Source organism: Arctopsyche grandis, chromosome 4, assembly GCF_051622035.1.
Source record: "Arctopsyche grandis isolate Sample6627 chromosome 4, ASM5162203v2, whole genome shotgun sequence".
In the NCBI taxonomy this organism is placed as follows: Eukaryota; Metazoa; Arthropoda; class Insecta; order Trichoptera; family Hydropsychidae; genus Arctopsyche; species Arctopsyche grandis.
The window spans coordinates 33,415,297-33,432,851 of NC_135358.1; the positions used below are offsets into that span (position 1 = coordinate 33,415,297).

A 17,555-nucleotide genomic window follows, 5' to 3' on the forward strand; every position below is an offset into this window, starting at 1 on the left:
TAAAAAAATTTGTTGCACGTTCAAATATTTAATCATTTTTCCCTTAAATGACTATTAATATTGTCAACGAATTATATTTTTTGCAGAATGTACAAGGAAAATACATATAAACTATATACATAATTAAAAAATGCGATTTTAATACGCTGTAGGCCGATTTTTTTTTTGAAACGTAAAATTGACAAACAAAATAACCAGGGGCTTCATTTCAGCTTTTCCCAGGGGGGAGGCAAAATTTTTTACTAGTAAAGAATGACTTTCCAGGGGGGAGGGGAGTGGGGGTGGCTGTATTATATTAAAAAATGAGTGTATATCAATTTTCACTATTTTTTATTCTATATAATATATATAAATACGTAAGAAATCACACAAAGCATGGAGCGTAATTGTATGAAGAAACAAGATTAAATCTAAAATAAATTAACAATATCAAAAACAAAAATAATTGGCAGTTTTTTGTTTTTGAAATTGTATTTCCATTTTCAAAAAAAATTTAAATGTATATTCTTTAGATTAATATCACTGCCACTTTTTTTGTTCACAAATAACTGAATTACTTAACAATAGTGTACATAATATGTAAATATAACCATTTTCTTAAGTATGTAGATATCACAGTGTTAACACAATCACACTAAAGCATACATAGTTTTAAATAACTCGTTGAGATTGTGTTTGTAATTTGTAATAAATTCCTTTCAACTTCATCAGCTCTGCGTGAGTGCCCGACTCGGTCACTTTCCCCTCGTTGAAAACGCAGATCATATCGGCATCCTGGATCGTACTCAACCGATGAGCTATAGTAATACACGTCCTGCCTAATTTGGCCTTGTCTAACGCCTCTTGGACAACCTAAAAGGAAAACACTTTGTAGAAATTGGATTCAATCGATGCGGTGCAAACGATCGACAAGCGCCAGATAGACTGAATCACAGATTAACGACACGTGTACCTTATGCGTGCGCACTGCTCGCACTTACACTAAGCGAAATCTACCCGAAGTCCCGACATACACATACCCTGTATACGTTCTGTGCTCCTGATAACTAAGTTCTGAATTTTGCCTTATTAAGAGGGCTGGACAGCAGCGCCTTGTCCATACAAACGTACTATACTTCTCCCTTCCTCAATTATGGCACTAGAGAAATTATTTTTTAATATGCTATGGATATCCACCATTGGGGTGCATCTATCGTTTTATTTTTTTGATTAATTATTTTTTATAAGAGCTAGGAGCCGCCAAACATCTATAAAATCGCCTCTTTTTTACACCTACGAAACGAGTCCAGCGTGCTTATTTAACGGTCGATTTTAAAAAAAATACGCCGATAGATGCACAGAAAGTATCTTTCTCATACCGATGATGAAATTTTTTTAAAAATTGGTCCAGTTTTGGAGGAGAAAATAGTAGAATACGAAACCTCGATTTTGTCAATTTATAGTACGTTTTATCTGGTCGAAGCGCAACTGTCGCATTCACTCAATATATATATATATATTGATATATATTGTCGCATTCACTCAATATATACATACACTCAATATACATATCGAAGAAAGGAACGGTAACAAAATTAAGGTTTCAGGTGTATAGCTTAAACTCGCCAGAAAGATCCAACTCAATTTTAATAATTGCATCTGTGCACATCGAAAGGTTACTGGTCATCTGATGTGCAATCTATCATTCGTGAAGTCGAGAATTGCGTTTAAAGCAGCCATCCAGTTAATCTGTGGCTCAGTCTGTCTGGCGCTTGTCGATCGTTTGCACCAAACCCGAATTCAATACATCATTTATCTCAGTGTTAAATATTTAATAAAATACCTTTTCACTCTCTGTATCTAAAGCTGAGGTGGCCTCATCCAGAAGAAGTACTCGAGGATTACGGAGAAGAGCTCGGGCAATAGCAACCCGCTGCTTTTGTCCACCTGATAATTGAGCTCCTTTAGTACCTAACCTTGTTTCGTAGCCCTTTTAATAAAAAATATATATAATTATTAGCATTGCTGAATACTACCCAGATAATATACGTACATATATATTAATAATACGTTACCATCGGCAAAGATGTGACGAAATTGTGAATGTTTGCTTGTTTTGCAGCTTCGATGATCTCTTGCTGACTCACCGAACGACTGTTGTCTCCGTATGCAATGTTTTGCCCAATTGTACGATCGAACAGTATCGGCTCTTGAGATACTATTCCCAAGTTCTTTCTCAAAGAACTCAATTTCAATTCATGTATCGGATTGTCGTCTAATTTCTGAAATTATATAGAAACGCATTTTAATAAATATAGTATTTTAATAGTAATTATTTCAAAGTGAGCGTGTTTTACTTACCACGTCTCCGTTGAGAGGATCGTAGAATCTTTGAATCAGTTGAATGCACGTTGACTTTCCACAACCACTGGCACCGACGAGTGCCACAGTTTTACCACACTCCACATTTAAATTCATACTGTTTAAAATGCGAAGGAGAGGTCTGGTCGGATAGGCAAAATCGACGTTTGTGTATTTAACACGACCCTCAGCATCCTATATTATTATGAATACAACAGAAAGTCTCATTTTACAAAGGATACCGAGATATGAAATTGTATAGAGTAAAAGTTAGGGCTCTGGAAAGAATTTGCGAGGCAAATTTCAATGCGACACTTACAAAGTCTCCTTTGGAATTTGTAGTAGGATCTTGAATTTTAGGTTGTCTCTTCAGCAAGAACATTATTCTGCTCGCAGACTGAACTCCCTTCTGCAAATTTGGAGCGAAAGTCAACGCGTTAGCCACTGAAATGGTAGCCAGGATCAACGCTTGGGATACTCTGCAAAATTTAAACATAAATTAGAATCCAATACTTCTATGCAGTGGCGTAGCTACCATTGCGCAGAGTGATGCAAAGCATCACGGCCCATGCTCGATATGATGGTGCGTACGAACTAAACCAACGAACGGTCGCTGGGCCAACTTTTTAAAACCAGTAGCGTACAAAATATCGAAATAAAAATTAAATTTAAAAATTGAAATTAAATATCAAAATTAAAACTATTATTATTATATTAAAATTAAATGCAAATATCAAAATAAAATTATAATCATTATATTAAAATTAAAATTAAATATTGAAAGTTAAAACAGAACATGCACAATTTAAATAAATTTTCGAGATTGACCTAAAATTAGATCATCAACAATCACATACAGGTAATCCTCGACTTTTTGTTTACGAAGATGTTTTGACTTACGAAGATACGCACTAAGATCGAAAAAAAATCAAAGAATTATTATTTTTACATCCCCGTAAAGCACAGTTACTGAGAATATATCATATAGTATGGATGATCCAACGATTGTCGCCAATCCGTTGCGTTGTCGGTACATCAATCGAAATTTCAATTGTTTCTCTCGTCGAAATAAATCAAATAATTAAATCCATCTCGGAGGTAAAATTTATCGGATAATGTGTGATTATTAATTTTATTTCGACAAAAGGAAAAAAAACCTTTGACAAAACACCGACAACTGACACCGACGGTTTTTTATCAAATGTATAATCGACGGCCGAAATACAGTAGCATATCGTGACGACTTTTAAGAAATAATAACAAGATTTTTTTTCGCTCGTAAGCAGAGAAATTATAATATTTCTCTGGTTGTAAATGCGTATCGTCGTAATTCAAAACATTGTTGTAATTCAAAACATCAACGATGATCTAATTTTAGCTCAATCTCGCTCTTTAGCTTAATTTTGATATTTAATTTAATTTTTATTTTGATATTTTGTTCGCTACTGGTTTTAAAAGTTGGGCCAGAAGACGTCGTTGGTTTAGTCCGTAGGCACCATGAAACAATTTCACCGTACGTCACAGCTATACACGGTTCAGTGATTACTGGTCACAAATTACTTGTCACAAAGTCACTAAAATCTCTATAACGGAACATCTGGCAGCCGAAAAGTCCATCATACTAACGATAACTATCATAGCAACGAGAACTTGAGTGCCAAATATTGTGTATTCGCGATTTTCATGGCAAAAATTGTCTTTGTGACCACCCCAATGTGACGAATAGTCCAATTACCGCTATACACATATGTATAAGCTAAGTAGGCGTGTCAATAACAAATCAGGCGTGTAACCGCTCCTGTACGAAAATATTGCAGAAACGAGATCTTACTTTAATGTTTAGACGAAACCACTTTGGGTTTGGAGAATGTTAGTAAATTACGAGATTCATACGAAGAAATAATCAGGAGCGAACAAACTGGCCAGGAAGTGGGAGAGAAATTTTTGCAATCAGGGCCCAAAATTTCTAGCTACGCCACTGCTTCTATGTACAGTATATGAACGTGAAATGAATTTCTCAACCTTAGTACATTCTTGTATTCCACATTTTCATATTGGATAAGATAGCCGCCATAGTATATCGAGCCGGCAAATGCAAAAAAGATCAAACTCCTCGCCACGCCATATACCAGTCCTCTGAAATGAGTATTCTTCTTTGCTGTCTTCATAGCTGGCTCAAGTTCCGCGACGAATTGTTCGACAAACATTTTTTCTCTACCTAATGATACCACCGTTCGAATGTTACTAATGACGTCAACAGCCAACTGAAAATGTTAAGTATAATTGTAAAAGAAATAGGCTTCGGTTACCCCATATCCTGATCATAAGAAAAGTGAGTATGATATATAACCTTTGTACTCTTTTCCATTGCTTTTGATGATCCGAAATTTTCTGAAACGGCTACGGTTCTGTGCAAAATCGTCGTTGCCAGAGTGAAAGGCATGAAACACATAGCCACAAGTCCTAGACGCCATTCAAAATACAATGACAAAGCGATAGCCAAGCACAATGTGGCCATTGATTGAACAATGGTTCCGATACGCTGACCTGTAGCCTATAATTTTACGTCATCGTTAATTACACACTTATTGTTATAAAAAATATATGCACACATATAAATTATAATACAATGCTGATCTGAATCTTTCAATTGAAACTACTTACTCCTTGTACGGCACTAGCATCACCAGATAATCTGGCACAAAGAGCACCTGTCGCGTTAGCTTTGTCGTCAAACCATCCTATTTCTTGACGTAACATGGCTTCGAAAGCTTGATAACGAAGCCGCTCAGTCATCTTTTCACCAGCGATGCCGAACATGTATATCTAAGTTTAAAATATGTGTTAAATAGATTACCTACATGTACATATATTTAAAAGATACTCAGGGCTTAAAATGAATATTTTACAAAATCAAAAAAAAATCAGTTTGTCTCAAAATTACAAAAAGTTATTAAGAGGGCTGGACACCAGCGCCTTGTCCATACAAACGTATTACACTTCTCCCTTCCTCAATTATGGCACTAGAGAAATTATTTTTTTAATATGCTATGGATATCCGCCATTGGCATGCATCTGTGCTTTTATTTTTTTGATTAGTTATTTTTTATAGGAGCTAGGAGCCAAACATATATAAAATCGCCTCTTTTTTACACCCACGAAAAGAGTGCAGCGTGCTTATTTAACGGTCGATTTAAAAAAAAATACGCACATAGTTGCACAGAAAATATCTTTCTCATACCGATGATGAAATTTTTTTAAAAATTGGTCTAGTTTTGGAGGAGAAAATAGGAGAATACGAAACCTCGATTTTGTCGATTTAAAATACGTATTATCTGGTCGAAGCGCAACTGTCGCATTCACTCAATATATATATATTGATATATATGTATTGTCGCATTCACTCAATATATACATTCACTCAATATATGTATATATCGAAGAAAGGAACGGCAACAAAATTAAGGTTTCGGGTGTACAGCCCTCTTAATCGTATATATTTATAAAATTATTGAATTTGAAGTTGCGGTTTCTTTAGATTAGAAACTGTAACTGTGTTCTGGTACATTCTAAGTCCTGATTTTATTTGAGATCAACTTACCGAAAGGAACGTAGCACAGCCAGTTAAGACTCCGGCCACAACAAATACTATACAAAACAAATTGGTAGTTTTTTCTATTTCATCTCTATCAAACGAAGTGAAGGACTGAAAGGAACAAGAACAATAAAGTTGTAAAAAATATCTTAATTTTTATTTAGCTTTCATTACACTAAGGAACAAAAAAAAAAATCACGTTTTTACTTTATCTATGTTACGTAGTAACAATAGATGAAGTTTTGTGATCATGCGAAAATTCGAACTCGAGATTTTGACTGATTCGAACTCAGAATCGATCACTGATCACGTTTTCGTGATCTAGAAAAAATGTGTGTGTGTGTCTGTGTATTTTGGGGATTTTTTGAACACCGTTAGTCCTATCAAACTGAAACTTAGTATTGGTTACTGAAATTCTTATGGACACGACGTAAATTTTTTTTAATTTTTAAGTTGACTGGAAATGGTACTCTTATAGGTGTCCCCATTTTTTTAAATTTTTGAATTCAATTATCTCCCAAACCGCTAACTGAATCGAACTGAAATTTTTTCACATGTAATAAAAATTATAAATTTTATAACCTAATAATTTTTATATGAACCGTAAGTAGTACTTTTAATCTAGAGAATCAAGGTTTTTTATGTTTTTCTCGGAAACCTTTTAGTTTATTGAACTGAAATTTCATATCTATCAGTATAAGTTTAATACCAAGTTATGTATAAAATTTGGTAAGCATCCGTCAACCGGAAGTGGCAGTTAATTTACTTACCGGAGCGGAGACTAATTAATCTTTATTAAATTTGACTCACTAAATTCGAATATGGCAATGATTTTTGTATATTTTCGTCTATGAGATATGAGTGATGAAAATGTGCAGTTTTTACAGATTTTAGCTTTTAACGTCTTCAACTCAAAATCTAGTATTGCCGTATCAAAAGTAAATATTGATATCAATAGTCGGGTGTATTTTCTATTGATTGTGATATTTTGTGGCTTTAAAATACGTATAAATAATTATTTGGAAAATTTTTAAAAGTCACAAAATTATCATGCATTTATTGGACCAGTTATATATTTCACTATGTTTACAAGGGTTGGTTTTCAACCTCAATATTATTTTATTTAATCTGAATCTACTAATTCGAGCTGTAAATGATTTTAAATTACAATATTAATTGCTCATCGCTCGTAAGTGAGCGTGGGCGAGTGAGATGGAGTGATGCGCTCTCCATTCTTCAACTCAAATGGGTCAAATTTAATAAAGATTGAATAGTCTCTACTCCGTATTTTTTTTTGTTGTTGCTCAGTATCATTCAAATAGAGCAATGGTTCCCAATCTTACAACATGCTCACACCCCTTCAGAGATATAGATTTTAACCCAATTTTAAGGTTTACAAGTTAATGTAAAGATATACATATGTAGTCTAAACTAAGTCAAAAAGACATCAATAATACAATTTCATTACAATCTGTCAAGTAAAAATAGCTAAAAGAAAATATGCCTAATGGATAAGACGACAAATACACTGAAATAGAGTACTTAGCTTATGAAAAAATTACTTACCCCGATAATTTCACCAAAGAGAACCGAAAATACTGGCATAGCTGATCCCATGATAAATGAACATATGCAAGCCACTATCATGTACTTAAGCTCAGGTCTATTGAGTGCCGCAATCTTACTGAATGGAACAGGTGGAGGTTCGGCTGGATCATCCTCTTCATCAGGCTAGAAAAGAAATATCCATTACAAAGCATGCAAACACAAAAATTTGATGTATAATCTTTTCGAACATTCTTACGTTATATTCCGGTGGAACAATTTTATCCTCATCTTCACTAGCTACACTCGAGATACTCGGTTTTCTTATGGTAGAGACGACAGCGCTTTCAGCTGAACGAAAACGATTTTATTAGTAATTGTGTAACTTACATATAACTTAATATACATATATGTATATAATAAATAATTACATTTATCAGTGCCAGCAGTGGGAGAAGTTTGAGCCATGACAAGATTGTAATAATGACCCTTCAAAGCAATTAATTCATTGTGTGTGCCTTTTTCAACAACTTTTCCTTCATGTAAGGCGACAATTAAATTAGCTGTCCTGATCGTTGATAATCTGTGAGCGACTATAATAGTAGTACGTCCCTTTCCTGCCTGAAAAAAATACATACATTGTACATGTTATTCGATTATATACTTAACCATACTAACACACTTGTGAAGAGTCTCGGTGATTACAACAAAATGTCTATACCCTTCAGGTATAACACACAGATTACCTAAACACAATCTGCCTTAGGTCATCGACTTTAGAGAGACTTTAATTAATATTATGTATTAGATGTAGTATGAGCATTTATAAGGATTGTACATAGGTTTTTGAGCTATTTTTCCTATTATGCTGTAGATTAACATTAGAATAATATAATACTATGATTACTAACCAAATTAAATTAAATTGTAAAATAGAAAATGATCTGTAGATTAGTAGCTATTAAAATAGATATAAGATGTATTGTGAACATAATTTCGTAATAATAAAAAGCATTTAAAAATCAAAAAAATCGATTATATACATTTTGTATTATAATTAGGAATGTATGAGGGTCATTTTAAAAAAAGTATCGGTTTGTTAGAAACTGTCAGCATCATAAGGCATCAACTTGCGTTGTTGATATTTATTTGCAAGCGATTCTTACATAAAAAAAAAATTTGACTAGTGTTATACGATATGAATTTCACATACTTTGTCTAAAGCGGCTTGCACTTTAGCTTCACTGGTGTTATCTAAAGCAGATGTGGCTTCATCCAATAGGAGAATCCTTGGATTTCTTACTAATGCACGTGCAATTGCAATACGTTGCTTTTGACCTCCGGACAACTGAGTTCCCCTCTCGCCGACCAATGTGTCGTATCCCTACACAGGTAATTTAACATTAATTTTTAATATATAAAAAATACAATCCAAATATAGTCTTTATCGATATTTTTTACCTTTGGCAACACTTTTATGAAGTCGTGAGCGTTAGATTGTCGTGCTGCGTGTTCTATGTCTTTTTGTGTCGCATCGTCAAAGCCGTACCGAATGTTTTCTCCAATTGTTGTATTGAATAAAACTGGCTCCTGTCCAACAACGCCAATGTTTTTCCTCAACCAACATACAGACAAATCCCTCAGATCATTATTGTCAAGACATACCTTTAAGTATAAAATTTTTAATAGTATTAATTCCGTTCGCATAAATCAATCTAGCAATGTCTATAAAATGTTTTTAATATGTGCAATTCAGTTTGGGAAAACATAATCCAGAAAACCAGCAGAATAAACTAGTGGTTAGCATATAATGCATTGAACAGATTGGCCACGGATTTAAATCCCACTGGTCGATCGTTTCCTATCAGGGTTTGTCAATTTATCTAATTTTCATTGAAACGGTTCCAAAAAATTGGCAACCTTACCCATTTTCTGGCAAAAGCTCGAGTTTTCAGCAATCTCGAATTTCACTGAATTGTATAAAATGCTGCAAATTTTCAAATTTGACCATAAAATGTCTCTGAACTTGATATTTATTTACTGAAATGCTTTAAAATGATGCAAATTTACAAATTTGACCATACATAGATGTCTCTGTGGATGTTAACTGATATGTATTTATGTACTTTGTATAATACTTATAATATTTGTATCAAATTTACAATGTTTCTGGCCAGGAAGGCACATTGGAGTTACCTGTTAGGCCTTCCTGTTATAAATTAAAGATAAAATATGTATAATGTATGTCATGTATATAGTTGAGAAAAAGTCTCTTATAACCATAATTTTTAAATAAAATTAATTGTATCCAACGTAAACAATTTCTTTTTTTTCTTTAACTACCGTTTTTACCTGCAAAATTGATTCAATATATTATATTTTTAAAGATTTCAATAAATTTCCATATCTTATCTAAATATGAGTGTAAAATCAATTGTCTCGAGATTAAATCATATTCATTTGATAACTAAGGACGTGAGGCAATTTCGAACTTGTTCTATTATATGTAAAGATCTTAGTGAAAAAATACAATCTAAAGGTGACATATACGCAAATTATAATAAGATCTTAATTATAATTCAAACAAACAAACTATAGTAAACGATATCAATGATTTCAGACAGTAAATCAACTCAACGTCTCAAAATGGTAGCAATCTGCCCTCCGAGAGGGCAACTACCGTCAATGGTTAAAACTGTGGATACAGATATTGGTAAAATGAAGCCCGTTGCAAAGGAACCATTAATCATATTAAATAGTGACATGGCAATCCCAACCCAATTCCAACTAAATAGTGACAAACCTCAAACCAATAAAACCATTCAAGCGTCGCTGACGAGGAATACTTTAATATTCCTCATTAAGGTATTGACTGTTGTAAATTTGTTTAGGTGATATGATAAAAGCTGAATATGTAACTTTGTGAAAATGTTTATTATTGTTAGATGGGAATTTTCGGTTGTGCAGTTTGGTGGACATCGAGTGAGGGCATATGGGATGATGAGAGACAGGCTGAAGTATTTTGGAACAGATGGATTTCTAATATTTATATGAAATTAAGTACAGAACAATTTGTTCACATGCCACCTGAATGCTCATTTTTACAGGTAGCTTAGCACAATCTTATCAGTTTGCAAGACTAACATTATATTGATTTTTATTTTGTATTTTAGCCAAACCCACCTACTGAAATGATGAAGGAAGATCTTACTTGTTGTTTTAATCAATTATTCAAAAAAGTCACTCGATAAATATTAGTTGTTTATGTTATTAGAGAATTTTTTTTAATATGTTTATATATATATATATATGTCAGTGTGCGTAGCCCAAAATGTAATGTTTAATAAATAAATTATATTTTGATAGCATTAAATTAATGTGTATAATTTATGTTGATGAAAATTCACTTACACTTCCTTCCATAGGGTCATAAAATCTCTGGATAAGCTGTATACATGTTGATTTTCCACACCCAGATCCTCCTACAATTGCGACTGTTTGTCCTTTGGCAATATCCAAATTAAGTCCTTGTAAAATCTTTGAAAACAAATAAATAAAGTTGTTTCAATGTGACTGTTTGTATGTAGATACTCATAAAATCAATTATTTTTGTGCTCACCTTGACTTCAGGACGAGAAGGATAGTTGAAGATGATATTTCGGAAAGAAAGGTTACCTTCGCATGAAGTCGGACGCACACCTCTATCCATTTGCGGATCAATCGAGGGAATGCTGTCAATTACTGAGAATATTTTCGCTCCTGCTCCTTTGGCCACACCAAAAATTTCAATGAAAGGAGTAGACATTCCGAAATTCATAGTACCCATTAGCACACCGAAGAACACCTTTAAAAGCAATGCAATTGAAATTATGTATATATGTACACATGTATGTGCAAAGATAACCTTAATACTAAAAAAATATCAATCTACTTACAGACACCATAAGTTTAACGGGATACTCAGTCGGATTTTTAAGTACCATACCAACTCCATACCAAAATGAAAGCGCATATGTTGAATAAATACAGAAATACAAAACTCCAAGACCAATGCCAGTAAAGAAACCTGTAAAAATAACATAATATATAATATTACCAACCAGTCATTTTTATTAAATTTCAAGACATGAAATATAATTTATCATTACATCGTTTAATATTGATATCCCTTGCATCAATAAGATTCTCTTTGAAACGTTTGACTTCTTTTTCTTGTCCACCGAAGGCTACAACTGTGCGTATGCCTCCGAGTACTTCTTCAGCAACAGCTCCGGCATAACCGTAAGCTACCGATTCCTTCTTCGACAATCTGGATGATATCTTAAGCAAATTGAATTGATGTAGTTGGCTCGATTGTGGATCACTATTTTAATGAATTGTTTGAAATGTTCCACTCACCACACCAACACTACCGACTGCAATGAGAGTTATTGGGAAAGATGCGAGGCAAACCAACGTCAATTCCCAATCTCGGATGAAAGCCATCAATATGCAACCAGTAAATGATATCCAGTAGTGATAACAAGTTGTTGACTTTTCACCAATACCATCTTCCAACTTAGTAAGATCACTAAAATAAGATTAAAAATTAAAATATACTACATAATGTAGAAGAATACAATAATTTTCTAGAATAGTACGTACTCTGTCATTCTAGAAGCAAAATCTCCAGATTCGTTTAGATCATAATAGGAAATGTCTTGATTTAAAGCAGCCTCTAAGAATTTTCTTCTGATGGAAAAGATCTAAAAATTGTTTCAATTATATTTATATGAATTCTGAACGATGAGATTAATTTTATTTGTATAATATTTCATCCTTTAAAAACATAGATGATATCTTCACTAGGCCCAATTAAACCAAGGCAGCATTTAAAAAATTGTAATAAATAGAAAATGATTACAAACGTATTGTACCTGATTGTGAGCTGTGTAATTCGAAAACATGGTAGACAGATAGCTGAAAACCAATAGGACAGCTCCCATAATTACATTTCTGATAGCGAACAAAAATATCTCATGCTGAAAATTAAAGTCAGCCGGCACTACAAGCTCTGCTACTTCAGGTTTTGTTTCTTGTAATTGATAAAAGATCATGGCTTGTGTCAAGTTTGCAAATACAATAGTGTTGATGGGAGCCACGAGTCCCGTAACAGTAGCGCTCAAAAATGCAAGTCCAATCATAATTTTGTCAGTTGCGGTGGAAAATCGAAACTAAAATCATAATTTAACATTTTACTATGTCATGTTTCAAAATACTTAATAATAGACTTTAAATTGACAAAAAAAGAATTACTAATTGATAATATGATAAGGCTGGGGCTAAATTTTCATTTTCGTTTTCACTATCTGTGTCACTGTCATTATCCTTCATTTTCTTTTTTCCTTTTTCCTTTTTAGGTGTTAAAAATGTTCTGAAATCATTAAAAGAGTTTATTTTTAAAATAGGCAATACATTTATGTATCATAAATAATTACATTTTTGAAATAAATAAATTTCTATTTTATATTTATTTGTATCTTGCAGTCTCAAGATATAAAATTAAACATAAAAGATAAGAGATATAAAAAAAGTACTCTTAATTGTAATAGTAAGTGAAACGTAAAGGAGGTTTGAAATCAATATCACAATTTACTTTCAAACATCGTACCATTCAGTATTTTCAAAGATGAAAACAAGGATTGTAAACAGGTTTTTGAGCTATTTTTCCTATTATGCTGTAGATTAACATTAGAATAATATAATACTATGATTACTAACCAAATTAAATTAAATTGTAAAATATAAAATGATCAGTAGATCAGTAGCTATTAAAATAGATATAAGATGTATTGTGAACATAATTTCGTAATAATAAAAAGCATTTAAAAATCAAAAAAAAGATGAAAACGACTAACAAAAAAAATATGTATAAATTTTCAAATACCAATTAAGATAATATCTCTTAGATACGTTACAATTGTTAATAATCTAATCAATCAAATTCCTGGAAAAGTAAAAAAAAAACATGTATGATTTATGTTGATCTGGAAAATTCCGATTCTGAAAAATATTTCTTTGTTATTACAATATTATACGTAATAATAAGTACTTACGCTTCTATTGGGCTCTTATCCAAGTCCTTCATTTTATTCTCAGCGCCCATTTTGATTAGTTTATATTCTTTTGGTCCCAAGAGTCAAAACTCTCCGCCGCGGCGGGACTACCGCCTGAAAATATGCAAATTTTAATATGGATACTTTGTTTCTCATTCTTTGTTATCAAAATTACTAAATTACTAAATTCTTATCAAAAAATCGATATACTGATATGAATTATCAACTTATTAATATTGGGATATTGCTAGTGTTGTAAATGTTGTAAATAAAGACAGATGTATCCTTTTAATATAGATATGAATTTCCATGAAACATAATACATATACATATTACAAATATGCAACATTACAATTTATTCACCATACAAATCTTTAGGAATTATCATTAACCTAGTGATATACATTTTAAATAATATATATCATTTGCATAAAATTTTGTATAAATTGTATGAAATCTTAATAATAACGTTATTTCAATATTTCTAACTATACCATACGGGGTATTGTCTTTTTTAACTGTTAATGCTTTTAATATGAATAACAGGAAACTTCACTAATATCGCCAAAAATAGAAAATTAAACTGTGGAATTGATTTAATTTAATAATAATTTGAATTTCAACTTAAATATGTTTCCAATTATGCTAATTTTATGAAGTCAATCGTTGTCATTTTGAATACGATTAAGAAAAATATTAAATTATGTAATACGAAACTATATATTTACTAATTTATACCAATACAAGCTTTATGTGTCATCTCGATTGATTTACATTTTTATTCACAAAAAATAATCTAAGACATGTTAATTAGCGGCATATTATATTAAATTTACCAAATAAGGTAACTATCTGAGTTAATTTCTAAATAAAAAAAAATTATTAGATCAATTAAATTAATAAATTATTTATTAATCAATTTAATTATTACTTTGATCGGTTTCGGAAAAAGTTTTTTGGAGAAGGTACCCTAGTTTTGCATATATTATTATTTTTATTTCAAATAATAAGCTTTGTTTTATAATAAATCAAGATAAAATTATAATTTTGAATTAAACATAATTTAATAAATCATATAAAATAGTATGTATCTATTGATAGTTTACGTAAGTGGCTTACTTGTGAAGAAACGTTAGTTTCTTTCTTCGACACGTGCGTATCCAGCAAACACCAATCCACTTCTGAATTTATAAAACAACTAGCGCGTTGTCATTGTAACTTGAATAGGCAGAATTCAAAACGTAATCGCTACACGTCAATGTGATAATGTTGAGAATTTATCATATGTAATCAATAATCAAAATTCATTGTAAAATAATACTAGGAAGAAAAGGCTATCAATATAATATGTACATATGCAGTGGCGGATTGGCCATACAAGCGAACATGCCCGATGGCATGTGGGCCCCACTATCTGTTAAATAACTGTTAAATAAAATTAAATAACTTTTTAATTATTTCACGAGTGTAAAAATTTATAGGATATTGCACTTTGGGACCTAAAGTTTGGGCATTTCAACAAAACAAATTTCTTACGATATACACAAACAACTAATACCTGCTTTAACAGCACAAGGATCGGTTAACTTTTTTTATTAGGCTCGAAATGTAAGTTTCAACATTTGCGTGGGCCCTTTTGCCGGGCCTATTTCCAACCTCAAGATTATGCATATACCAATAGCTACATATGTAATAACTACCTACTGAAATAAAAATGGGAATAAAAAAAATTCCGTGAATAATATAAACTAAATTGCTTAAAACAATTTTGATAGGACGATTCATCATCAACCAGCGATTTAAATTTACTTCATACTTTCAAAATAACATTTGATTATGCTTCGACGATATAGTAAGATTTAAATACACAATTTTAAACAGTTTCCGAATTTAAAATCTATTCCTAATCTAGACACATCCATGTATATAGAAATATAGGATAGGGGCCCCCTCCCCAAAATCCCGATTTTCGATTAACATTAATTGAAAATATTATGCATTTTTTTCAGGGACGTAATTTGGGGGGGGGGGCATATGGGGGCACTCGCCCCCCTAAATCAAGGAATAGTGTGAATATTATGAATTCAATTATTGATGAGATACTATGGATCTACGTTTATTTCTTATGTATGTTACTTTTGGGTAACTAATAAAATAATCGCTGCTATGTGCTTTGAAAAAAAAAGATTTTATTATTTCGAAACAAGTATATTCTGGTTTTTAAGTGGTATGCCTTGGGTAAAATTCTTAGAAATTGTTCATCCTATAGAGAGAATCGTGAGAAAGGTCCCCTTTACTTTATTTTGTACTCAAAAACAGATGTGTAACGTTTATTTTTCCGAACGTTCGTATATTAACGTGATCAGTGATCGATTCTGGTTCAAATTTTCGCATGATCACAAAACTTTATCTATTGTTATTACGTACATATATATGTACATAGATAAAGTGAAAAGATATTCGGTAGAAATTAAGATAGTTTTTTAGTGACTCAGTTAGATGGTCGAATTTTGTTGATCATGTGAAGATTTTTGGGAAAAATTTTTTTCGCTTTTTTCGCTTTCTACGTACTTTAAATATTGGTCCCCTTTCATGGATCCATTAACAAAACCCTGGACCTGGACCTTTTTATTTTCAAATGAAGGATACATCATCGTGCGAAAATTGCTTTGAAGATGACGCATTTTGCTTTGAGGATGGATGACACTTGATGCATTTCTTGCACAATGCAAAAAAAGGGTCTGATTTTTTTTTGTAAGGTCACGACAAGTTACACAATAAATTAAGGAGTAATGGGATAAGGGTGGGTGTTCTCAAGTAGAAAAAAAATGTGAAACTTTCTGCATATGGCACAAATAACATGATACTTTAGTTCGTTCCCCATTGAGTTAAACGGGCGATAATATTTTTCTACTTATTTTAAATATTTAATATACTTGTTAATCCCTATTTTAAAATTAGTTAATTTAATTCTATTCAATAATAATACAGTGATAATAATAATAATAATATTTTAGAGACAGTGTTAAATAGTTTTATGCCGTAATTAAAATTCATGTTTAGTCATTAAGTAGTTTAACCATATGTTGAATATTGATTTTTTCTGCATTACACATTTACAATATACGTATTTAATTTTGATTTAAAATTATAAAAATATTTTTCTTAAATAAAAATGGCTTCAAAACGAAAGAAATGTTCGATACAAAATTTTTTTGCTAAACGAAGTAAATTAAATGAATCTGAAAACAGTGCTGCGTCAAATAAAGAAAATAATATCAATTAAGAATCTGTTAGTATAAATGTAATAAATGATAGTAGTGATAGTGATGCGATATGTGTGTCTTCCTGGCCAGATGTTTGGAATACGGAGATGTGGGATGAAAAAAAACGCAAATATCCCTGGTTAATATGTATGTAAGTCTAATAATATTGGATGTGATATTTGTTGTAATGTAAAAAGTCTTTCAACTTTTAAATCTGAAGGAGTTTAAATAGAGTCGAAATTAATTATGTAAAAATTGTGCGAAATCGAGCGTACCGGCACCTCAAATTTTAGCACTACACCACTGATATTATGTATGTACATATGTACACGAGTACTAAGAGAATTAGACAGACTTGAGTATCTACTGATAATTCAAATTTATCTGGTTGATTTTCGAAGGGCCTAATTTTAAGGTAACGACAGGTAATAATTGATTTTAAACGTCGACTGTTTGAAAAAATGAAGCCATGTAATTGAATTCTTGTATCTACCATAATTTTTCACATTCATTTTCTTCAACATAAATCCAAAATCCGATTGTTTTTCGATATTAAGATTTTTCTATTTCAAATTGGGACGATATAATTATGTATAATGTTCATTTAATGTTTTGTTATTTTGAACCATGTATTATTTTTTCCATATTTTCCACCTATATATATATAAAAATGAATGTCTGTGTGTGTGTGTTTGACAAATGGGAACGGGAACG

The 17,555-nt window shown here is 31.7% G+C and overlaps 1 protein-coding gene across 1 annotated transcript; it reads right to left on the reverse strand.

The window, feature by feature from the left end:
- Positions 1-314: 314 nt before the first annotated feature.
- Positions 315-16,250, reverse strand: Mdr50 (Multi drug resistance 50). Its single transcript, XM_077430253.1, has 24 exons — positions 14,695-16,250; positions 13,576-13,689; positions 12,776-12,893; positions 12,397-12,693; positions 12,125-12,225; positions 11,879-12,050; positions 11,629-11,800; positions 11,416-11,546; positions 11,100-11,324; positions 10,892-11,017; positions 8,942-9,145; positions 8,694-8,864; positions 7,912-8,101; positions 7,740-7,831; positions 7,502-7,666; positions 5,942-6,046; positions 5,005-5,166; positions 4,691-4,894; positions 4,363-4,604; positions 2,660-2,819; positions 2,341-2,535; positions 2,055-2,261; positions 1,823-1,969; positions 315-852 (listed from the first exon to the last, which is right to left on the reverse strand). The coding sequence occupies exons 2-24, from the start codon at positions 13,623-13,625 to the stop codon at positions 652-654; spliced, it is 3,837 nt and encodes a 1,278-aa protein (XP_077286379.1). The 5' UTR covers positions 13,626-13,689; positions 14,695-16,250; the 3' UTR covers positions 315-651.
- Positions 16,251-17,555: the final 1,305 nt, after the last annotated feature.

Bases quoted from the DNA above. Each gene is read 5' to 3' on its own strand.
- Mdr50 (XM_077430253.1), bottom strand. From the start codon at position 13,625: ATGGGCGCTGAGAATAAAATGAAGGACTTGGATAAGAGCCCAATAGAA. The intron at 12,894-13,575 runs GTAAGTACTTAT...TAATGATTTCAG, and splicing joins GATAAGAGCCCAATAGAAGC to AACATTTTTAACACCTAAAA. The intron at 11,547-11,628 runs GTAATGATAAAT...TTATTTTTACAG, and splicing joins GGATATCAATATTAAACGAT to GTTTCTTTACTGGCATTGGT.